This window comes from Ranitomeya imitator, chromosome 4 (assembly GCF_032444005.1).
Source record: "Ranitomeya imitator isolate aRanImi1 chromosome 4, aRanImi1.pri, whole genome shotgun sequence".
In the NCBI taxonomy this organism is placed as follows: Eukaryota; Metazoa; Chordata; class Amphibia; order Anura; family Dendrobatidae; genus Ranitomeya; species Ranitomeya imitator.
Genome location: NC_091285.1, coordinates 302589922 through 302615839, shown reverse-complemented (window position 1 = coordinate 302615839; position 25918 = coordinate 302589922). Strand labels below are relative to the sequence as shown.

At 45.9% G+C, this 25918-nt stretch overlaps 1 protein-coding gene across 1 annotated transcript in view; it reads right to left on the bottom strand.

Moving 5' to 3' along the window:
• Positions 1 to 25918, bottom strand: part of LOC138674084 (uncharacterized) — a 223925-nt gene that overhangs the window by 109125 nt on the left and 88882 nt on the right. The window contains exon 8 of the mRNA XM_069762030.1: positions 12580 to 12698. Within this exon, the coding sequence (XP_069618131.1) occupies positions 12580 to 12698 (119 nt within the window). The remainder of the gene's footprint in view (positions 1 to 12579; positions 12699 to 25918) is intronic.

The following is a 25918-nucleotide window of genomic DNA, read 5'->3' as shown; positions in this document are numbered from 1 at the left end:
CACATGAGGGACTCCCAGACTATGAGAAATAAGATTATCTGGTCTGATGAGAGAAGATAGACCTTTTTGGTTCAATTCTAATCGGTATGTGTGGAGAAAACCAGGCACTGCTCATCACCTGCCCAATACAATCGCAACAGTCAAACATGGTAATCAGGGCCGTATTTAGAGTTTCTGCTGCCCTAGGCACTTTTAGTGCTGCCTCCCCCATTGGTGAGTATGACACTATCCGCATAGACTTTGGCAAGAATCGCTGTTGTGAAAGTAGCCTTTTGCAGCAGATCGGGCAGTTTTTCTGCATCTGCCACGTAACGGATCACTTACGGCAACACTGCGTTTGGTTTCATTCATTCCCTATGGGATTTGCGGTACTTGCTGTGATCTGGGAAATGCGGTGCCATACCTCCCAACTTTTGAAGAAGGGAAAGAGGTCTAAAGGTTGCGGCACATGTAGTGCGCCGCAGCAAATTTTAGGCCACGCCTCCGACCACACCCATTTCACAACTAATCACACCCATATCCAAGTCCCAACCACACCAATTTAGCACTGCTGATCACACTGTTTCATGTACAATAATTAAAACCCCAAAAAATATGGCCACTTAGTGCTCTATACTGTATAATGGCTATGCAGTGCTCCACATACTGTATAATGGCACTACATGATGTTCCATACTGTATAATGGCCACACATTGCTCCATACTGTATAATGGCCACACATGATGCTCCATACTGTATAATGGCCACACATGATGCTCAATACTGTATAATGGCCATTGGCCACACATGATGTTCCATACTGTATAATGGCCACACATGATGCTCCATACTGTATAATGACCCCACATGATGCTCCATACTGTATAATGGTCACACATGATGCTCCATACTGTATAATGACCCCACATGATGATCAATACTGTATAATGGCCCCACATGATGCTCAATAAAGTATAATGGCCACACATGATGCTCCATACTGTATAAGGGCCACACATGATGCTCAATACTGTATAATGGCCACACATGATGCTCAATACTGTATAATGGCCACACATGATGCTCCATACTGTATAAGGGTCACACATGATGCTCAATACTGTATAATGACCCCACATGATGCTCAATACTGTATAATGGCCACGCATGATGCTTCATACTGTATAATGGCCACACATGATGCTCCATACTTTATAATGGCCACACATGATGCTCCATACTTTAAAAAGGCCACATATGATGCTCCATACTGTATAATGGCCCCACATGATGCTCCATACTGTATAATGACCCCACATGATGCTCAATAGTGTATAATGCCCCCCTCCCATCTTATACGCATAGCTCATCTCCCTCCCATCCCATATGCATGGCTCATATCCCCCCTCCTCCTGTATGCATGGCTGATGGCTCATAATTCCCCCCGTATGCATGGCTGATGGCTCATAATTCCCCCCCCCTATGCATGGCTCATCTCTCCACCCCCTCCCCTGCTCCTTCTCCCAGGCCATCTTGCACGGCGCGCCGCAGGCGGCTTACCTTCCTCCTTCATCCCCCCACCCCTGTCCCCTGTCCCTCATACTCACCTGTCAGCTGTCCCACCGCGCGGCCGTGCCAACATCCCTCTGGCTCTGTCCCGCCGCAGCGCCTTCTTCCTGAGTGAGCGGTCATGTGTTACCGCTCATTAATGTCATGAATATGCGTATATTCATGACCTTAATGAGCGGTACCACGTGACCGCTCACTCAGGACGCGCTACAGACGCTGAGACCAGGCATCGCTGGAGCAGGTGAGTATCGTCTTCAAGGAGAGTGGGTGGGACTCGGAGGGGGCGGGAGGCGGTCGGTCGCATTTGTGACCCGGGACTAAACAAACAAACAAAAAAACCTTGCTCAGGTGCCGCCCCCCGCAATGTCGCCGCCCTAGGCACGTGCCCTCAAGTGCCTAGTGGCACATACGGCCCTGATGGTAATGACAGCATTTATGTTATGGGGGTGTTTTTCAGCTGCAGAGACAGGACGACTGGTTGTCATTGAAGGAAACATGAATGTGGCCAAGTACAGAGATATCCTGGATGAAAACTTCTTCTAGAGTGCTCTGGATCTCAGACTTGGTCGATGGTTCACCTTCCAAAAAGAAATGGCCCTAAGCCAAAAAAACAAAGGAGTGGCTTCAGAACCACTCTGTAACCATTCTTGACTGGCCCAGCCAGAGCACTGACCAAAACGCAATTGAGCATCTCTGGAGAGACCTCAAAATGGCTGTCTACCAACGTTCATCATCCAACCTGACGGAACTGGAGAGGATCTGGAAGAAAGAATGGCAGAGGACCCCCAAATCCAGGTGTGAAAAACTTGTTGCATCATTCCCAAGAAGACGCATGGCTGTACTAGCTCAAAAGGGAGCTTCTACTCAATACTGAGCAAAGGCTCTGAATTCTTATGACCATGTGATATTTCAGTTTTCCTTGTTTAATCAATTTGCAAAAATTACTACATTTCTGTTTTTTTTCAGTCAGGATGGGGTGCAGAGTGTACATTAATGAGAAGAAAAAACTTTTTTGAATTTACCGAATGGCTGCAATGAAACAAAGAGTGAAAAATTCAAAGGGGTCTAAATACTTTCCATACCCACTGCTTGTGTGTGTGTATATATATATATATATATATATATATATTGTACACACAGATGACCTGTACATATACACATTATATAAGCACACACACATATTATACAGATATATATACATACAAACACATGACCTGCACATGGCCTGTACATATACACATTATATACACTGTACACACACACTATATACCATACACAGTACACATACGACCTGTACATATACACATTATACAGACATATATATACATGACCGCTACATATGCACATTAGATATCTGGGTCGGCGTCCACCGAGCCAGGGCGTAATGGCTAACGGTCATGGTGGGTCATGCTCAGCAGAATAAAGAGGGGAAAGTTGTGGAAGGGATGCAGGATCAGCCTTTCACAATAAGCAATGTCCAGACCTTAGGTGCAATAGGAAAAAACGTGCTTTTACTGGAGCAGTTGATGATGATGATGATTACAGCTCTCCACAGTTACTAATTACACTCAGCCAACAGCCCCTCATGGTGTAATGAACCCATTTCTTTTCTGGCGATATGTAGTGCAGCACCCCAGGGTCCTGGTCGTTGCAGTAATGTCATTTTCCTCTAGGGGGGAGTGATGTGACGTTTGGAGGCAATAAAGGAGATCTCTTTACCAGTACCACAAGTATACAACACATTTCATACTCCAGTCCACCAGGGGGAGCTAGGCTCCTATTTATTAGGGCACTCTTCACACTTAGGTAAAACTGGTGGCCTGGAGAGGAAGTTAGGCAGTCGCTGGCTGAGCTTTGCTCAGGTAGTTGGTCCCTGACAGGGGTGGTAGCCTGCCAGAGGCCTAGACAGAGGGTCACGGAGCTGCGCCTGCCCTAAGTGCGGCAGTTCCTAAGAAAGGACACGGAAAGAGAACTGTATTGTAGAGAGTGAGAAGAAGTCATAGCAAAGGAGTGGATACCAGAAGGAGTTCTGCCCTGCACAGGCTGCCTCCTTCTGAGGCACAGAAATCCAATAGCCAGAATACTGAGAGAGCAAGTTACCTGTCCTCACCTACACCTAGGAGGCACGGTGGCACCTCTCAGAGGCCAGGGCGTGCTAGAGTCCCTACAAACAGCCTCAAGCCACCGGTCATACGGGTTTTGTCCTATCCATCTGGGGGACAGAGAGAGAGACAAAACATCTTCAACAGTTGTGAGGACCTTATGAGAAGCTTAGCAGTAAGGGACTACAACACTGCAGCGCTAGAAGAAGGCTACTGATTTCCATCTGGACAAGGGGACTCTGGACTTGCCTCCAAACCGTCCGGACTCTGCCCTGTGATCTGGTGCCCTGGACTGTGGATGCTGAAGTCTTCAGTAAAGGTAAAGAGACTGCAACCTTGTGTCCTCGTTCTTCACTGCGCCTCTCACGATCCACCATCTACACACTGGGAAGCCCTGGGGACATACTTCGCCTGTGGGAAGGTATACCATCTAGCTGCCATAACATCACCCCAGCGGACCTCTTAAAGCAGCGTTGGTCACCCTGACCAAATACCACAGGTGACGTTACGAACATTTCCCCTTTAAAGACCTTTCCCTTTTACACGGACGTCCCAAGGGCCACGGACCGGGTCAGCCACCGTGACATCCCCCTTGAGAACCGAAGGACCTGGTACCGAGTACCCCACTGCCCTGACGGGGCGATCCATGTAGCAGCTCTTCGCACTCCAACTGCATATAGCATTATATATGCACTAAAACTTGGACCTTGGCATCCACGGAACCTCAGGATTACAGAAAAGTACTTCAGCTCTCTTCCCATCGACGACTAAGGATTGCATTAAGACATCCATAGACTGCTCCCTTGGGCTACTTTCACACATCAGGTTTTTGTCGTCAGTTTCCTTTTTTTTCCGCCGGATCCGTTTTTTTTTCTCATAGAGTTTTATTAGCACCAGATTGCGCCTGATGGCCACACGTTTCATCCGTTTTTTTGCCAGATCTGTCAAAAATTATTTTCCGGTGGATGGAGAAAATGTACAGAGGAACGTTTTTTCTGTCCGGCAAAAAAAGCGCACAGTGACGGTTCCAGATGAAACGTGAGAAGAAATCACTGGATCCAGCTACCGATTCTGGTATTTTTACACTGAGCATGCCCCGTAGATTCGTTTTCCATTCTCAAGCCTCTCTCTTTGTCTTTCTCTTTCTCTCTTTCTCTCTCTTTCTCCCCTTTCCCCGGAACAGGAAGTCCAAACTTTAGGCCCGGTAAACAAAAACGGATCCGGCGCATCAGTTTTTCACAATTTTCTCCAGATTTTCTCCAGATCAGCTTTTTTCAAAATAGCCGGATTATGCCTGGCATCGTCTGGCAGTTGGGCACTTCTTGAACCGTGCAGAACACTATCTCCCATGTGGGTCGCCTGCCTGGGCCGTGGGGTACTCGGTACCGAGTCCGGTCTTAAAGGGGATGTCACGGTGGCTGCGACCTGGTCCGTGGCCCTGGGTGCCCAATTTAAGGGGAATGTCTTTTAGAGATTTTATGAATAAAGTTTATTGTTCGTGACACCACCTGTGGTGTTCGGTCAATGGAGACTGACGCTGCTTAAAGGGGTCCTCTGGGGTGATGGTATGCAGCAAGATGGTGATGCTTCCCAGAGGTGAAGCGAGGTCCCTAGGGCTATCCAGGTGTAGGGCACCGATGGTGTGGTGGATGGTATGGCAAAGAACGAGAGCACAGGTTTGCAGTCTTTACCTGGTTCACTGATAGCAGTCCTCAGTCCAGGGTACCAAGTGCAGGGTAGATGTGGTCCGGGCAGCTTGGAGGCAATAGAGGACCCCTCTCCCTGGTGAGATCCGTAAGCCTTTCCTACTTGTGCTACTTTAGCTGGCGAGGTCCCTGCCAGTCGAAGCTTGGTTGCAAAGTCCCCTCTCTCCTGTCCTAAGACAGATGTCTGTACAACAGGCAGTGCGAGCCAGCTTATAGGGTCCCTATCACGACCCGGGCTCTCAGGTTACTGCTTCACCTCAGACTTGATGTGGGCAATTGACATACAGTCCTATGCCCTCCGATTCTGTTGCGCGTCCTGGAGGAAAACATGACCTCGGGCTCCTGGTACCCGGTTTCTGCACTCTGGCTCTGAGGGTGTCTTTCTGCTGTTCCTCTGCTGAGCCTCTTCCTCCCCTGTGCTTCTTTTCTCTAAGCTCCTCCGCTATTCAAGTCTTTCAAATTCTCACTCTTTCCAGGGGTCACAGCTCCCACGTGGCTGCTCGGCCCCTCTGTCTGTTCCAGACGTCCTTCTCCTCTAGACTGACTGACTCCTCCTCCAGACCAGGAAGCCTATAGCTAAGGGAAGCGCCCCTGAATCCGGGTCCTGAGCTCCCCCTTCTGGCCTGTATTCAGATTGTGTTGAATGTGAGTGCCTTACCTGGTAAAGAGAATCCTCCTTGCCTCCAAGCGTGACATCACCCTCCCTGAAAGGAAGGCAACATTACTGTAACAATCGGTTACCTGGGGTGTTACACATGCAGCTGCACATATTTTGCTAGAGTTCCGACCGCGACAACAGTGAAGGCACTGGCTGGCTTCCTTGATCTCTAGCACCACTCAATCACAGAAGAGCAGGGTTGTTTCTTCTGGGCTGGGTAGTTCTCCTGTGGGAGCTGTGACTCAAGAGACTTCACAATAACCCTGACACTAATTACATGAATGTGTGTAAAGATTGCTGAAGAGTTAGCTTCTCACACCTTCTGAGTTCACAGTTTTTTGTGACACCTGACGTTACAGAGGGCCAGATATATACACACACACACACACACACACGCACACACACACACACACACACACGTGTGAGCAGGTTGCCAGATGCAGTGACAGGCAAGAGGCAGAGCAAGGGTTAACAAATATAAGTTTTAATTGAACAGAGGGTTAACTCCTCGCAGGGAGATGAAGGGTTAAACAGGGGAATAAACAGTCTAATTGCAAAAGGATATGCAGAGTTAATGAACAAAGTAATGGCAGTTCTGTTGTACCCTTATCATCTCAGAAGTTTCTCCAACTGTATATGCTGCTTGAAAGTCAGTAGCGCTGACAACAGCTTATGCGGTGCTGGTCCAGGAAGGTCTTGCTAGTAACGGTGGTCCATCTTCTGGCAGCAGTGGTTGGTGTCTGGTACCTTCCACTGAGCCCCTAGTCCATAAGTGGCTGCAGCCAATGCAGGCAAGGCCGCAAAACTGTCAGGGTCCTAGTTGAACGGTGTGGCAACATCTGGAAACGTGGGCAGCAGCAAACAGTTCTGCACCTGATCTCTCTCTGGCAGCAAACACGCAGTACTCACTAGCCCGGAACATTCAAAACCTCACTCCGTGGTGAACAATGGCACACTGCACTTCTCTCCTCACAGTCTGTCAGCAGTGGCGGGGAAACTCGAGCGCGGGCCAGTGCTATATTGATGCTCAAAGGCCGGAGCACTCGCTGGTCCCTGCTGTGCACTGACTGTTCCCGCCAAGTCTCTCTCTAGGCCACCGGGTCTGTCTGCTGCAGTCTGTCGCAGCACCAGCCGTTCGGGTGCGAAGCGCGCTGCCTGACCTGCTGCTTGCCCGCTGATGGTGAGGGCCTCTCTGCAGCTTTGCACACTTTCTCCCTCAGCTTCCAACAGGGTTCCCTCTCTAAACACGCCCCCTCTTCCTGGGTTATGGGGCCTGTCCGGTCCCCTATTCCTTTCCCCAGACAACAGGGGATGCAGCCTTAGCAGTTCCGGACCCGGCTCAATACAGGTACTAGCAGCCTGGTCTTCCTCCCTACACATGCATACATTATACAGACATATATATACTTTATACAAAGGCATGACCTACACATATATGCATGGCCTGTACATGTGTAAGGTGCCCGAGGGAGGAAGTCATGGGCGAGCTGTAGCTCCTGCAAGCTGTGACACCCTACAGCAAAATCGTGTCCCATTCCTGTATGCTATTAGACATGGGGTGCATCACACTCACTTGTAGGCCATAGGCCTCCGCCGACTCCAGGCTTCCATCTTTAGGAACCTCCTCACACAACCCATGGCACAATCCGCCAAGTGCTTTTTAGCAGTCAAACTTTTACTGAACAGTTCACTGTGATTACAGTGGAACATGTGGGATAGGGCACAGCAGGTTACAATCTTTCACTCAGGTACCTGACATAACTTGAACCCGAGCACTCGTTCCCGATAGCAGGAAAAGGGGTGCTCTGTCTCCACTACCTCTAGGGATCCCTCTCCACTGATGGCAGTGCACCCTGATTCCATAATCCTCCTCCCTTGAGGATCCATGTCCATCTTCCCCTGCAGGTCTGAAGGTGTGATGTGCCCGATGGCCCCAGCGCCAATCTCGTGGTTCCGGGCCCTACAAATGGATCTTCATGGAGGAGTTACATGGCAATCCATTGCTCTGAGTGATAGACCCATGTTGGCCCTGGCAGCCCACTGCATTTAAACTCCAGAAAGAAATCGTTTAAATCTTCCACTACTCCTAACCACTCATAAACAGGAACTACCGCTCCTTTTATTAACACTATTCCCCTCCCATCTATGGGCCTGTACCTAATATTAACTATTCGTCATTTATTTCTATCTCCTAATGTATATTTCTAATAATATTTGCTTCCTTTAATCTATAAACACTTTTCTATATACACTATCACGAGGTTTTGGCATTTGCGCCGCTATTTTATACATTATCATAACATATTATATATGGGTTATACCCATTAAATACATAGAAAGCATAATAACACTGGTCATATTGTACATAAGCTTAAGGCGGCTGTGTTCAGGGAAGGGACGGGGTAAGACAGTCCTCATCCTCACCCATACATTATAAATACAGACACATGACACATACAGTTAGGGCCAGAAATATTTGGACAGTGACACAAGTTTTGTTATTTTAGCTGTTTACAAAAACATGTTCAGAAATACAATTATATATATGATATGGGCTGAAAGTGCACACTCCCAGCTGCAATATGATAGTTTCCACATCCAAATCGGAGAAAGGGTTTAGGAATCATAGCTCTGTAATGCATAGCGTCCTCTTTTTCAAGGGACCAATAGTAATTGGACAATGGACTCTAAGGGCTGCAATTAACTCTGAAGGCGTCTCCCTCGTTAACCTGTAATCAATGAAGTAGTTAAAAGGTCAGGGGTGGATTCCAGGTGTGTGGTTTTGCATTTGAAAGCTGTTGCTGTGAGCAGACAACATGCGGTCAAAGGAATTCTCAATTGAGGTGAAGCAGAACATCCTGAGGCTGAAAAAAAAGAAAAAATCCATCAGAGAGATAGCAGACATGCTTGGAGTAGCAAAATCAACAGTTGGGTACATTCTGAGAAAAAAGGAATTGACTGGTGAGCTTGGGAACTCAAAAAGGCCTGGGCGTCCACGGATGACAACAGTGGTGGATGATTGCCGCATACTTAATTTGGTGAAGAAGAACCCGTTCACAACATCAACTGAAGTCCAGAACACTCTCAGTGAAGTAGGTGTATCTGTCTCTAAGTCAACAGTAAAGAGAAGACTCCATGACAGTAAATACAAATGGTTCACATCTAGATGCAAACCATTCATCAATACCAAAAATAGACAGGCCAGAGTTAAATTTGCAGAAAAACACCTCAAGAAGCCAGCTCAGTTCTGGAAAAGTATTCTATGGACAGATGAGACAAAGATCAACCTGTACCAGAATGATGGGAAGAAAAAAGTTTGGAGAAGAAAGGGAACGGCACATGATCCAAGGCACACCACATCCTCTGTAAAACATGGTGGAGGCAACGTGATGGCATGGGCATGCATGGCTTTCAATGGCACTGGGTCACTTGTGTTTATTGATGACATAAGAGCAGACAAGAGTAGCCGGATGAATTCTGAAGTGTACCGGGATATACTTTCAGCCCAGATTCAGCCAAATGCTGCAAAGTTGATTGGACGGCGCTTCATAGTACACATGGACAATGACCCCAAGCATACAGCCAAAGCTACCCAGGAGTTCATGAGTGCCAAAAAGTGGAACATTCTGCAATGGCCAAGTCAATCTCCAGATATAAACCCAATTGAGCATGCATTTCACTTGCTCAAATCCAGACTTAAGACGGAAAGACCCACAAACAAGCAAGACCTGAAGGCTGCGGCTGTAAAGGCCTGGCAAAGCATTAAGAAGGAGGAAACCCAGCGTTTGGTGATATCCATGGGTTCCAGACTTAAGGCAGTGATTGCCTCCAAAGGATTTGCAACAAAATATTGAAAATAAAAATATTTTGTTTGGGTTATGTTTATTTGTCCAATTACTTTTGACCTCCTAAAATGTGGAGTGTTTGTAAAGAAATGTGTACAATTCCTACATTTTCTATCAGATATTTTTGTTCAACCCTTCAAATTAAACGTTACAATCTGCACTTGAATTCTGTTGTAGAGGTTTCATTTCAAATCCAATGTGGTGGCATGCAGAGCCCAACTCGCGAAAATTGTGTCACTGTCCAAATATTTCTGGCCCTAACTGTACATACAAACTCTCTTCATCCATTTTTATCCAGTGGCAGCAGTGTGGGGAGTCCTGATGTTGGAAATCAGCAATAAGAGGCAGGGTTGTAACAGAAGACCCCTGTCAGCCTTTCACTATTCCTGTGCTCACTCCCTCTTCTCGACTGCTAAGCTTCCTGTAACATTACAGGAGGTGGAGGATATGCAGCCATAAAGGTGAGAGTTGTAATCTCTCTCACCTCTCCGCATAGCTGGCTATATTCCCTGACAAACCTAGCCCCACTGACCTCCTTCTCCCCCCTTTCATCATATACTGCCACTAGGTGGCACTGTGCAGTCGCTCTGCACATAGATGGATCCTCTGCTCTGACTTGCCTGAAGAAAAGGACCAGTAGGGAGCGGGGAGGAGGAGTCGTGAGGTAATGATGGAGCGCCCCCAGACACAGGGCCACGAGTTCTCGGTACCGGGCCTCTCTGGTTCGGTTCTGAGGCTGTCACGGTGGCTAGACCCGGTCCGTGACCCTGCTAAGGGGCGTCCAGTAAAGGGATTTGTACAGTCTGTCAAAGGTTCGTGACGCCACCTGTGGTGTTCGAACAGGGTGACCGACGCTGCTGTAGGGTCCACTGGGGTGATGGAATGGCAGCTGGATGGTATACCTTCCCACAGGTGAAGTATGTCCCCAGGGCTTCCCAGTAAGGTGGATGGTGATGGTGTAAGGCGCAGTCAATAACGAGGACACAAGGTTGCAGTCTCTTTACCTCTTTACTGAAGGCTTCAGGATCCTCAATCCAGAGTACGTTCAACAGGGCTATCAGAGACCGGCCGGTCCGATGGGCACATAAAGAGTTTCCCTCGCAGATGGAAATCGTTGCCTACCAATAGCGCCTGTGTGTTGTAGTCCTACCCTGCTGAGCATTCGGAATAGTCCTCACAACTGCTGTTCTTCTTCGTTCGTTCTCTACAGCTCTCTCTCTCGTTCTTTGGTTCCAGATGTTGCTAGTTTCTAACGTCCCCCAGATATGTTATGGCTAGGACGCCACCCGTTTGACGGGAAGGCTTGGAGGTCTTCCGGGACCCTAGAGATGCCCCTCTCCCAATGTTGCCCCCTATGTCTTCGTAGGTGTAAAAGGTAGACAGCCAACCTGTAATTAACTGTCCAGCGGAATTTGAAGTAAGGCCTGAAGTCAGGTACTCCTACGGTGATCCGGCCACCGACTACGCGCCTCAGTAAGATGTTGCCTTCCCCTCTCGGCACGACTCTTACTGACTCTCCTTTGTGCTGATCTCGTTTACACTGTTCCACAATATTCTTCCCCTCTTGTCTCTCTCTTAGGATACCGCCGCAAGGTGTGCAGGCGCGGTTCCGTTCCGTTCTGTTCTGTCGCTAGGCACCTGCCAGGTTCCCACGCCTGACAGGGACCCCCCTGTGCCTTCTCCCTGCAACACCCCCTGCCACGGGATGTTGCCTGGTTCCAACCCAGTCAGCTTCTGACTAACTTCCTCCCCAGCCCCTAGTTTTACCAGTGTGAGGAGTGGCCCAATAAATAAAGCCTTTTTCTCCCCCTAGTGGCCGGAGTGTGAAGTGTAATGTGTTCTAGTGATACCTGGTCAGGAGAACTCCTTAGTGCCATCAGACGTACCGCTGCTCCCCTTAGTGGCAAAGCGCTATACTGCAACGATCAGGTCTCTGGGGCGCTGCACTGACACAGCCACACCACTCAGGGGTGCATCAGACAAACGCTCAATGTCACATGGCTGCATGCACTTAGTGCACAGACAGATAATAAAGTTTAATTAGTTGAACAAAAAAAATAGCTACAGAATGATTTAAGGCAGCGTACTTATGATCTGGGGCCCAGGCCCTGGATCTAAGTGCCTAGCAATGCCCCGGGTCTGTATACATAAATGTGTATGTCAAAATTATGTTTTACAATGTTGATGGTTATGTGCAGTCATCTCCCAACACAGGAATGGGGCTTTAGCTGCACATCTAGCCGCATTAGTTTTGGTTTTGAACTCTTCACTACTCATCCAGCAGCAACATTGCCAATTCTATAAATAAATAAATATTGTGGCTCAGTGATTAGCACTGTTGCTTTGCAGCGCTTGGGTTCTGGGTTCAGATCTCACCATGCACAACAGTCGCCTGGAGGTTGAAAGAAATGTTGATTGTGCATGTCTAATTTCAGACTGCTGATCGCATTGTTCTCCCTAAAATAATCCACTAGCTGATGTGTCAGCAGCTTTCTCATAGAGAACACAGGAGCTCTTGGATGAATAAGCCTGTGTATGGGAGAAATGGCTATCGGCTGAACAATCGATGTTTGTCCGACAGCCATCTAATGTGTATGGCCATTCTTAGAATGCCACCAATCTGTATCAGTGAACATATTGTGACACTGAGGACTCATGTACGGGTGGCATCTAATAAACATGCATTCAGGTCTGATATTTTTCCGCAGTTCTCACTTACCAGGTGCTGAAAATGCTCTTTGTAAATGGAATGAAACACCTTGTGCCGTGGAGCAAGCAGAAGGCGAGGCGAGCCGCACAGAGATCACAGTGTGAGGAACATTAAGCGACCAAAGCAGACTAGAAGCAAAAAAAAGTAAGTTCGTCAACCTCTCGCAAAAGACGCTAAAAGTAGCATCTTACTTTTAGATGGTAATTAAGAAAATGCATATCCTTGCAAAGCAAATTCTGGTTGAGTAGACTAGCTGAGAAAAGCACAATGGCAGAAAGCACAGGTCAAACTATTTATATTGCCGTCATTAGGGAGAAGTTACAGTCTTATAAATAGTTGAGAAAAGAATATGGTGTGAATTTTATCTATCAAAATTATAAAAAAGGCCCGTAGAAATCACATGAAAGGTTTGTAAAAACATTCCAAATCTCTACAAATAGGCACAATGCTTAGACAGTAAGCAGTAATATAGTGTGTATTTAAGAAAAGAACATTATTCTGTGCGACCAAGAATAAACAACTTACCGCCCACAGACTTACATATTCTACATGTCAATATATATCTTCTTTAATACTATTAATTACTCTGTAACTTTAAGCACCAATAGCCAATACAGTAAGTAGAAGGAAGGTATGTTCTCCAACCATTGTTTTCCGTGTGTGGCCACTGACACTGTTGTGTCACAAGACTGCTGCAGCAAATCGGTGGTCAGTAATGTGACATCAGTCAGGGGAAAAAGCAACGCCAACATCGCTGGAATGACGCTGCTGTGAGAGGTGAGCATACATCGTTTTTATTTTCCATGGAGCTCAAAATTGTTTAACTTTGGGTTCTCCAACAGTAGACAACCCCTTTTAACTTGTTTTTCATCTATATAAATGTCTATATTAGATCTGTATGTTTGTACCAAGTCTTTCATCATTATTATATGCCTAAAATATACAATATGTATTTGTTATACATTTTAATAGAAAAAAAAACCCACACTCCTTCTGTTTTCTTCCTTTATTTATTATTTAGAATTAAATTAATCAACCAGAATTAAATTTTATGTTTTATGTTTCTTGCCGAATCTGGATTCACACTGGTAAAAATGTGGAATCCGTGCGGTGGGCCGGCCACACACTGTCTGGTTTTGGCAATCTGCAGTCATGGCGAGTGACTGCAGAAATGTATGGGGAGTCTGCAAATTCCCTTTCAGTTTGCTGATAGCACTGAATTATTCAGTTTCATTTCATAGGAAATAGCTAACAGAGGAGAGCTAAAAGATTTCTGTAAACCAACACGACTGTATTCTCTATTATCAGAAAATATATACTTTCCTTCCTTTCCACTGCAAGTGAGAAATATGAGACCAATGACGAGAAGAGGCAAAATTCTTTTATTTTCCAATAACTATGACCTAGCAGGCAACCTTCACGGTATGAAAGTCGTTCTGAATGCAACTGTACAGAAGCAGCCACACAGCAAAACTATATAGAAAAGATGTGAAATTCATTTGCTGTTTTTATGTGTTTTGATGCATGACGATATCACAAAATGTACCGAGCTAGAACAGCAATCTGAACAATTGTGAATGCATTTACTTCCTCTGCTGAAGATAGTGGTAGTTATTCAACACAATATATGGTACATTACCTAAAATATTTTGCAAAATCTTGGATTTAAGAATAGGCTTTTTGATATTTAACAAAATAAAAAGTGGTGTGATCACATTAATGATTAGCATTAATCCAGTGTATGATATATAATTCATAGAGTAATATGTACTGTGCCCAGTACCCTGGGACTCATTGTAATATTACAGTATCCTGTGACATAAATTATGTTGGGTATATGATTTTAATATTGGATTGTTGTGTACACTGACGAGCAAAAGGGTAACAATGTTTTGACTTTTTGACTTTCAGGCTCCATATCTCACCATCCACTACTGCTTCGAATGTGAGACTAACATCAATTTATATGGTATAAAATGCCCAGAAGATTTCAGGAAAGATATCTTTGTACCGTGTTAGCCAGTAGATAGAAAAATATTTAGAATTGAGAGTCCTCAGTGGTTGATACATTTTAATGGCTAACTGAAAAGGTGGTAACAAATTGCAAGCTTTCAGGTCTCTTCATCAGTCATAGACTAATACAAATTCTGAAGAATCACATATTTATACACAACACAGCATAGAAATAATGTCATAGATAAGACAGGTGACATGAAGCAGTACTACCATTATGAGTGATAAACAGTTATATCCATAAATATTGGAACAATTCATAGATAAGGAGTGTGAATGTTTTATTGTCCTCTGATTGAGGTCTGGTTCTGTGTTGTGATGCCCCCATAAGGTCTGAGGAGCAAATTCCTTAATTGATGTAAAAAGACATAAATCCATGCAACACATTCATTCCTGCACTGAGAGTGTCAAAGGTTGTCATAAGCTTATACTCCCAGACCCTTCTGTCTCTCTGAGATTTGAAATTACCGTTTAATACAAGTAATTTCATGTCCATGGTGCTGTGATTTGGGATACAAAAATGTTTTGCCACAGGTAGATCCATTCTTTTTTCTCTTATTTTGTGGCGATGAGAGTTCATCCTTGTTCTAATACAGGAAAAAATATATCTTGGTACCGTGTTAGCCAGTAGATAGAAAAATATTTAGAATTGAGAGTCCTCAGTGGTTGATACCTTTTAATGGCTAACTGAAAAGATGGTAACAAATTGCAAGCTTTCGAGACTACACAGGTCTCTTCATCAGGCAAAGACTAAAACAAATTCTGAAGAATCACATATTTATGCACAACATAGCATAGAAAAAAAAAGGAAAAAAAAAGGAAAAACCATGCTAAGACAGGTGACATGAAGCAGAATTACCATGGGTGATAAACAGTTATGTCCATAAATATTGGGCCAGTTCTTAGATAAGGATTGTTTTATTGTCCTCTGATTAGGGTCATCACAACAGAGACCCTAATCAGAGGACAATAAAACAATCCTTATCTAAGAACTGTGTAATCTTGAAAGCTTGCAATTTGTTACCATCTTTTCAGTTAGCCATTAAAAGGTATCAACCACTGAGGACTCTCAATTCTAAATATTTTCCTTGTTCTCAGTCATTTTTGTCCTACTAAGGCCCTAGATAAAACTGAACTCTGCAGTGATATGGAACATTTTTTCAAGAGACTGCACCTGAGAGAATATTTCAATGTTACAGAAGAATCAGAAAACTCTTGGACTGAAGGAAAAGGGATCCTAACAACCAAGAAGAGGTCAGACTGGACACCTTCACCTGGACGCAATCCCCATTTTGGATAAATATATAGACTCCCTCAGACATTTGATAAAATCCACCATCATAGACACTGAGGCCGGCGTCACACTTGCGAGTTTTACGGACGTAAGAGCGCAGAAACTACGTCCGTAAAACTCGCAAAACATACGGCACAATTATTCTCTATGCCCCTGCTCCTATCTGCCGTATTAAACTGATCAGTATTATACGGCTTTCTCCGGCCGTAGAAAATCGCAGCATGCTGTGTTTGTCACCGTATTGCGCAAATAAAACGTCAATGAAAGTCTATGGAAGCCCCAAAAATACGGATCACACACAGACCAGCAGTGTGACTTGCGAGAAATACGCAGCGGTGTTAGCGAGAAAAGCCGGTAATTCATTGCGGTGTACAGTAAAATCACACTGACAGCTTTCAGTAGAATAGGTAGAATAAATGTGTACACATAGAATAGGTATATATATATATACAGTGGGGCAAAAAAGTATTTAGTCAGTCAGCAATAGTGCAAGTTCCACCACTTAAAAAGATGAGAGGCGTCTAAGTATTTAGTCAGAAACAAACAATCAAGATTTCTGGCTCTCACAGACCTGTAACTTCTTCTTTAAGAGTCTCCTCTTTCCTCCACTCATTACCTGTAGTAATGGCACCTGTTTAAACTTGTTATCAGTATAAAAAGACACCTGTGCACACCCTCAAACAGTCTGACTCCAAACTCCACTATGGTGAAGACCAAAGAGCGGTCAAAGGACACCAGAAACAAAATTGTAGCCCTGCACCAGGCTGGGAAGACTGAATCTGCAATAGCCAACCAGCTTGGAGTGAAGAAATCAACAGTGGGAGCAATAATTAGAAAATGGAAGACATACAAGACCACTGATAATCTCCCTCGATCTGGGGCTCCGCGCAAAATCCCACCCCGTGGGGTCAGAATGATCACAAGAACGGTGAGCAAAAATCCCAGAACCACGCAGGGGGACCTAGTGAATGAACTGCAGAGAGCTGGGACCAATGTAACAAGGCCTACCATAAGTAACACACTACGCCACCATGGACTCAGATCCTGCAGTGCCAGACGTGTCCCACTGCTTAAGCCAGTACATGTCCAGGCCCGTCTGAAGTTTGCTAGAGAGCATTTGGATGATCCAGAGGAGTTTTGGGAGAATGTCCTATGGTCTGATGAAACCAATCTGTAACTGTTTGGTAGAAACACAACTTGTCGTGTTTGGAGGAAAAAGAATACTGAGTTGCATCCATCAAACACCATACCTACTGTAAAGCATGGTGGTGGAAACATCATGCTTTGGGGCTGTTTCTCTGCAAAGGGGCCAGGACGACTGATCCGGGTACATGAAAGAATGAATGGGGCCATGTATCGTGAGATTTTGAGTGCAAACCTCCTTCCATCAGCAAGGGCATTGAAGATGAAACGTGGATGGGTCTTTCAACATGACAATGATCCAAAGCACACCGCCAGGGCAACGAAGGAGTGGCTTCGTAAGAAGCATTTCAAGGTCCTGGAGTGGCCTAGCCAGTCTCCAGATCTCAACCCTATAGAAAACCTTTGGAGGGAGTTGAAAGTCCGTGTTGCCAAGCGAAAAGCCAAAAACATCACTGCTCTAGAGGAGATCTGCATGGAGGAATGGGCCAACATACCAACAACAGTGTGTGGCAACCTTGTGAAGACTTACAGAAAGCGTTTGACCTCTGTCATTGCCAACAAAGGATATATTACAAAGTATTGAGATGAAATTTTGTTTCTGACCAAATACTTATGTGACGCCCAGGAGACCGGGATACCCAGCACCGGACCAATGGAGTCTGTCTCTTGAGGGGGATGTCACGGGTGGCTTGACCCGGTGCTGTGGCCTCAGGCAATGCACAGTGTAAGGGGTATCATGAGGGGACAGGCACTTACTTGATCAGCAGCAGGTTCTCACAGCGGTGACGATCCCGATCCTGGATAGATGGCTATTGTCCAAATGAAAGACTGAGGCACTGAAACGTTTAACCAGTTTACTTTAACATAAAAGGATTTACAACCAGTCCTGTCACCGGAGTCTGTATGGGAACTCTGAGTTACTTTGACCCTGCCGGGGTCTTCGCCTCTTATTGTGCGCAATTTCTGTGTGGCCCTGCTGCTGTATGTGAACTGGCTGCCGGCCCAATCTGTCCCCTCCGGGTCCTGGTTCGACGGGCAACCCGAGTCCTTTTATCGGTTTACCCCCTCTGGGAGTACCGCTGAACTCTGTGTCTGTTGCTGCGTCCGGCCCTAGTGAAGCTGATATCACCTCACGTTTTTCCGGTTGCTGTATTATATATAATGAATACAGCCACGGATCCGGTATCCGTCTTTGCGCCTGTTCTGGGTAGTGATTAATGCTACCCGGTTCTCACAATGTCCTTTTTCTCTATCCCTCTTCTCCTCAGGCCGGTGATTTAGGCCTGGTAACAGTCACAGGGCTGTTAGAGATTCAACTGTATGACCTCTCACTTTCAGCTCCTTAGCCCAACTGCCCTTTCTTCTCTCAGACCAGAATGGATTAAGGGGAGTCTCTGGAGCTCCCCCTTCTGGCCGGAGGTGGTAGTGCAGTTTTGCTATCTTAATATTTGTGTTTAGTGTCAGTAACTATTTTTGTGGCAAATACCCCTAGGGGTGCCACATTCCCCCTTAGTTAAGAACAGTACTCCGGGACTGTGGGACGATAACATTTTGAAATAACAATTAATATGTACAGAGTCTTAAAAATGAAAAGTTACAAAAACCACTCAAGGAAACAAAAATAGAGTTCTGTAAAAAGTCACTTCAAATAGCGTCCATTAATACAGTTCTACCCTTGAAGGTACTCAATAGAAAGTCTAAAGAAAGTTCAAAAAGAGCAAAAAGCAAAGTTCAAAAAGCAGTCTTTCCGGAGCTTTGATTTAGTGCCTCCGGGCTGATAAAAAGTTCAAGAATATGCAATAAGTTCATACAGACAAGTCTCTGTAGGCACTGGGCTTAAACGTTGCAGACTGATAACAATGACTATACTACATTTTCTGTTTAACTATATACGGCATAACATATATACAATTCACATTATGAGCTTTATAGTTGGTAATCTGCATACCTGGCCGGTAATTGACCCTGGGTACTACGCTGTGATCTACGTAATAGCGGTGTCTCTTCATGTGGTGTACTACTGTCTACTGCGGATGTAGTATCTGCCCGCTCTGCTAAAGATAATTCCACGACTATGGAGTTGGCAAGTCCACCGTGAATGGGATTACTCTGACCAGGAATCTGTTCTTCCTGGCCTGGAACCTCCTGTAGTACGGGGTCAGCCTCTTCCTGTCTTGGGACTTCTGGTATTGGGTTCGGTGTTGGGTAAAAGGCCACCATGGGAACCACTACTGCACCATGGTATGTTAGTAGGGTTTTGGGAAAGTCTCCTATACAGGTGTGATAAACTTCCTCTTCTTTTTCCTTTACTGGTTGAACCTGTATGGGTTGAATAACTTCTGGTTCTGGCTGGACAACGTCTGGCTCTTTCAATGCTTCCGGACATAATTTAAGATTGTCTCTTGACACTAGTACAGATGTTAAGCCTCCGTTTTTGCTAATGAGACACATTTTAGGATTATCCACTCTTGTTGGTAAAACTGTGTAGAGTACGGCTTCCCACTGATTGTCCAGTTTATTGGTTCGACGATTTCTCTTGAGCACTTGGTCACCCGGTCTTAATGGGGTCGCTAGAGCATTCTGGTTGAAAGTTCGCTCTTGTCTTTCTCTAGTTTGCTGAAGGCTTCTTTCCACACTCTCTTGCACTTGGCGATACTGCTTTTGCCGTATGATATCCCAATTGGAGTCTTGAACTTCTGCGTCTGGTTTCAGAATTCCCATTTCTAGATCGATTGGTAATTGGCCGGGTCTTGCACGCATAAGGTAAGCTGGGGTGCAGTTGGTGGAGCTCACCGGGACATGATTATACAGATCCACCAAGTCAGGCAATTTCTCTGGCCATTGATTCCTTTCTGTCTCAGGTAAAGTCTTTAGTAGGTCTATTACAATATGGTTCATCTTCTCGCATAAGCCGTTTGTTTGTGGATGATAGGCCGTCGTCCGGATCTTTTTGCAACCATACATATTACAGAATTCTCTGAAGATCTCTGATTCAAAGGCTGTACCTTGGTCGGTGAGAACCTGTTCCGGATATCCATGGGGTCTACAAAAGTACGTTTGGAACGCTTTGGCTGCTGTTTTTGCTGTCAGATCTTTTACGGGTACTACTACCAAGAAACGTGAATAATGGTCCACGATGGTCAAGGCATAGACATAGCCGGACCGGCTTGGTGTCAACTTCACGTGGTCCATGGCTACAAGTTCAAGTGGTTGTTTGGTGATTATGGGCTGCAGTGGTGCTCTTTGGTTCTTTTGATCGTTTCTTCTGAGGTTGCACGGGCCACAATTTCTGCACCACTGTTCGATTGATTTTCTCATCCCGACCCAATAAAATCTTTCTCTTAGAAGTACTTCTAACTTTTTCCAACCGAAGTGACCAGCACCATTATGGTAAGCTTCGAGGACCATCTTCACATCTTGTTTAGGCACAATAATCTGCCAAACCAATTCATGTGTTTTCGGATTGGTGTATCTTCTACAGAGCTTCCCTTGATACAGGAACATTTTGCCTCTCTCTTTCCAGAGTTGATGCGTCTCTTCTGGGGCATCCTCATCGGGATATGCACTTTGCTCAGTCAACAGTTCCTTCACCAACTTCACAGCCGGATTGCTGTCTTGGGTGTCAGCCCATCTATGGTGTGCTAACGGATTAAAATTCACCTCTTGTTGTTTCTGATAGGTACTTGACTGATGATGTTTTGCCTTGGGACGATGGAAGGCTGGTAGTTCAATTTCTTCAAGCTCCCCCGTTTCCTCTTCTACATCTCTCAAGTGTGGCATCCGGGATAGGGCATCGGCATTTCCATTCTTGCGACCTGCTCGATACTTGATTATGAAGTTGTAATTAGATAACCGGGCTATCCATCGCTGTTCTAACGCACCTAATTTGGCTGTGTCCAGGTGGGTCAACGGATTGTTGTCAGTATAGACAATAAATTCTGCAGCGGCCAGATAGTGTTTGAAACGCTCCGTCACAGCCCAAACTACTGCCAGTAGTTCCAATTTGAAGGAGCTGTAATTTTCTGAATTTCTTTCAGTAGGCCGGAGCTTTCTACTTGCAAAGGCGATGACTTTCTCCCGACCTTCTTGCTTTTGTGACAGCACCGCTCCTAGTCCCACATTACTGGCATCGGTGTAGAGGATGAAAGGTTGATGGTAATCTGGGTATGCCAGAACCTCTTCTCCGGTTAGTGCCTTCTTTAGTTGTTCAAAGGAGTCTTCCCTTTCGTCGTTCCACTGAAAAGGAGGGTTTCGGTTTGAAGGTTTCTTCGTCTGCCCTACCAAGGTGTCTTGCAAGGGTGCTGCCAACTTGGTAAATCCTTTTATAAATCTGCGATAGTAACCCACCAATCCCAGGAATTGTCTCACTTCTTTTGCGCTGGTAGGTCTTGGCCAATCCCTTATGGCGCTTATTTTCTCGGGATCTGGTGCTACTCCCTCCGAACTCACGATGTGTCCCAGGTACTGTACCTTTGGCTTGAGAAGGTGACATTTGGATGGCTTGACTTTCATGCCATACCTGGATAAGGCTTCGAACACTTCTGCCAGGTCTATTAAGTGTTGTTCGTAAGTCTTTGAGTAGACGATCACATCATCTAGGTACAGGAGGACGGTCTCGAAGTTCTTGTGTCCGAGGCAGCATTCCATCAGCCGCTGGAAGGTACCGGATGCGTTGCAGAGTCCGAACGGCATGCGATTAAATTCACATAGACCCATTGGTGTGGTGAATGCCGTCTTTTCCTTATCTCTCTCAGCCACAGGGACTTGCCAATACCCGCTTGTTAAGTCTAAGGTGGAAAAATAATTAGCAGATTTCAAAGCAGTTAAGGACTCTTCTATCCTAGGCAAGGGGTAGGCGTCTTTATGGGTGATGTTATTAATCTTCCGGTAGTCTACGCACATTCTCATGGTTCCGTCCTTTTTTTTGACAATCACTAGAGGGGCCGCCCAGGGGCTACAGCTGTCTCTTATTACCCCGGCCTGTTTCATTTCCCTCAGCATATCTTTTGCACATTGATAGTGAGCGGGCGGTATGAATCTATATCTTTCTTTTATTGGGGGATGGTCACCTGTGGGGATTGTGTGTTCTACCCCTTCTATCCGTCCGAAGTCCAATGGGTGTTTACTGAAGACTTGTTCATATTCCGTCACTAGCCTATACACCCCTTGTTTTTGATGGGTAGGTGTTGAATTTATGCCCACGTGTAGCTGTTGGCACCAATCCTCCATTTCTCCATCTGAGCCATTGCCTTCCACCTGACAGGTTGGTTCTAAGGGCTCAATGGTTGTGATGGCATTGTTGTCAACAGTATATAGCTTTGCCATTGTAGCATACCTTGGCAAAGTGACCTCTTCCTCTCCACAGTTCAAAAGTCGTACCGGCACTCGTCCCCGGTGTACCTCGACTATCCCTCGTGCTGTGAGTATAGTGGGCCTGCTGTCGGTGTACACTGGTTCTATTAAGGCTTGATAATCTCGTCCCTTAGTACCAATGGCTGCTCTACACCATACCAGCATTTCTGTTTTTGGTGGGATTACAATAGACGTTGGATCACTTACCCTCACACTGCCGATTTCTCCACCTGCAACTTCTACCTGTTGCCTTAACATCAATACTTTTATTTCCCTCCGGAGAACTCTCTGCCGGCAGGATTGGGCAGTTTCAGCAATTTGCTGTAAGACAGAAATGACTTCGGAAAAGCAGTTCTCTAACACATTCATTCCTATCAATACAGTTGGTTCACAGTTCCGCCGGTCAACATCAACAACAATTATACCCTGTTTCTTCAGTTCTACTTTATCAATCTTTATGGTCATCTCCCTGAATCCTAGTTTCGGTACCAACTTACCATTACTGGCCCATATATCTAGTTCAACATCAGAGGGCCCTTTATCAATATCTGCATCAGCCCAGTACCTCTTATAAAGGATATACGGTATAGATGAAATCTGGGAACCTGTGTCCAGCAAAGCGTTGAGGGGAATTCCGTCCAGCACGATAGGGATAATGGGTCGTCCTCCGATGTACCTGTCGTGCCAGGGTGTTGGGCCTTGAAAGTTCATTCCTGCGAAGCGGCCCGCATTCCCAGGGGATTCCCGTTTAAATCACAATCTCGTGCAAAGTGGCCCGGCTGCTGGCAACGGCGGCAAATGGGCTGTCCATCCGGTTGGTAGCGGTCGCGGGGTCGTCCTCTCCATGTCGGGTATCTCCGGGGTCTCATCCATGGAACATCCTCTCTACAGTTTGCCAACTCCATCTTGTGTCCTCTCATCTCCTGCATGGTTTTAGCCATTGAAGCAACAACATCAGCTAAAGAGTCAAGCTTTTGTTGAAGAGCCTCATTAGTACTGGGCCCCAGGGGCTTAGCAATGGCCCCAGACATAGCTGATGTCACTGGCACTCCCTGTTGTTGAGGTGCCTCTGCCATGGGTTGCGCAGGATCCTGATCCCGAGGTTCCTCTGCCAGCTGGAGACGTATAGCGCTCTCCTTTAATTGGGCAAATGTCAATTCAGGGTTCTTAAAAACAAGCATGCTCACATGCCCCCGGTGAGAAGGGGTGTAGAGTCCCTCAATAAATTGATCTCTTAGCAGTTTATCCGCTCCGGTGTTAAAAATGGGTTCAGCCAGTGTAAGTGATTTAAGGGCTTCCTGCAGGTTTAAGGCAAAGTCTCTCACGCCCTCATTAGCTTTTTGTTTGCAATTAAAGAATCGTATTTTAGCTTTGCTGCTGGCCGTGGTTTCAAATGTAGCTTTTAATCCAGCAAATATGCGTTCAACAGTGCCTTTTAGATCAGCTGCCCATGCTGTGACTTCTCGCTTAGCATGGCCACTTAACTGCATCATCAGGAGACTAACACGCTGAACTTCACCCACAGGGAACATGTCAAAATGGGCCAGCATCTTTTCTCTGAAATCGTCAAGGGTATTAGGCTCACCTTCATACATTGGAAGCCATGGGCCACCCGGGGTATATGGCATCAGCACCGGCATGATGGGCGCCACTCCTTGCACCGCTGCGCTGCCGGACTCTCTATTGACACTCTGTCTTTCAGCTGCATTAGCGTTGCCGGGTGCTGCGGCGTCTCCGTGCTGCGACATACTGTGCCCCCTTAGTTAATCCGGACCCTTCCGGTCCTCCGCTTCCGTCGGGATAGTGTAGATTCGTTCCGCTGTGCAGCAGGATCGATTTTCCCCTTGCTCTGATGTCAGAGCGCTCAGCTTGGTGCCGCCCACAATGACACGCCCCCTGCTGCTCTCACCCACCGCGCTCTGTAATGGCGGATTCTGAAGTTTTTCAGTTAGACTGGGGCTCAGGTGATGGCGTAGCTCAATTAACAGTCTCGTGCCTAACGGTTATGAAGTGATTACCTCAGGGGATGGCGGCCATCTTTACTCCATTATAACCAATGGGGAAAAGTCACTTTCAATAGTTTTCAATGGGGAATGGATTTTTCTTTAATAAAGTCAATTTTCAAGATTTTTCATCCCAGTTTTCACAGTTTTGGGCTCCAATCACGGCACACAATACCCGGTATACGGGCTGGCTAGATCCTGTTCGTGACGCCAATTGTGACGCCCAGGAGACCGGGATACCCAGCACCGGACCAATGGAGTCTGTCTCTTGAGGGGGATGTCACGGGTGGCTTGACCCGGTGCTGTGGCCTCAGGCAATGCACAGTGTAAGGGGTATCATGAGGGGACAGGCACTTACTTGATCAGCAGCAGGTTCTCACAGCGGTGACGATCCCGATCCTGGATAGATGGCTATTGTCCAAATGAAAGACTGAGGCACTGAAACGTTTAACCAGTTTACTTTAACATAAAAGGATTTACAACCAGTCCTGTCACCGGAGTCTGTATGGGAACTCTGAGTTACTTTGACCCTGCCGGAGTCTTCGCCTCTTATTGTGCGCAATTTCTGTGTGGCCCTGCTGCTGTATGTGAACTGGCTGCCGGCCCAATCTGTCCCCTCCGGGTCCTGGTTCGACGGGCAACCCGAGTCCTTTTATCGGTTTACCCCCTCTGGGAGTACCGCTGAACTCTGTGTCTGTTGCTGCGTCCGGCCCTAGTGAAGCTGATATCACCTCACGTTTTTCCGGTTGCTGTATTATATATAATGAATACAGCCACGGATCCGGTATCCGTCTTTGCGCCTGTTCTGGGTAGTGATTAATGCTACCCGGTTCTCACAATGTCCTTTTTCTCTATCCCTCTTCTCCTCAGGCCGGTGATTTAGGCCTGGTAACAGTCACAGGGCTGTTAGAGATTCAACTGTATGACCTCTCACTTTCAGCTCCTTAGCCCAACTGCCCTTTCTTCTCTCAGACCAGAATGGATTAAGGGGAGTCTCTGGAGCTCCCCCTTCTGGCCAGAGGTGGTAGTGCAGTTTTGCTATCTTAATATTTGTGTTTAGTGTCAGTAACTATTTTTGTGGCAAATACCCCTAGGGGTGCCACACTTATTTTCCACCATAATATGCAAATAAATTGTTAAAAAAACAGACAATGTGATTTTCTGGATTTTTTTTTCTCAGTTTGTCTCCCATAGTTGAGGTCTACCTATGATGTAAATTACAGACGCCTCTCATCTTTTTAAGTGGTGGAACTTGCACTATTGCTGACTGACTAAATACTTTTTTGCCCCACTGTATATATATGTCAGTGAGACACATATATATATATATATATATATATATATATATATTTCTTCCAGCGCTAGACAGCTTTAAAGCCGGTAATTCAATTACCGGCTTTTGCTCTCTCCTTCCTAAACCCGACATGATTTGAGACAGTAAACTATATTTTAACCCCTTCAGATGGATTTACATCGTTGGACGTGACAGATCCACGGAAGGTATGTATATTGTTGGTTTATTATTTTTTTTTATTTACAGATC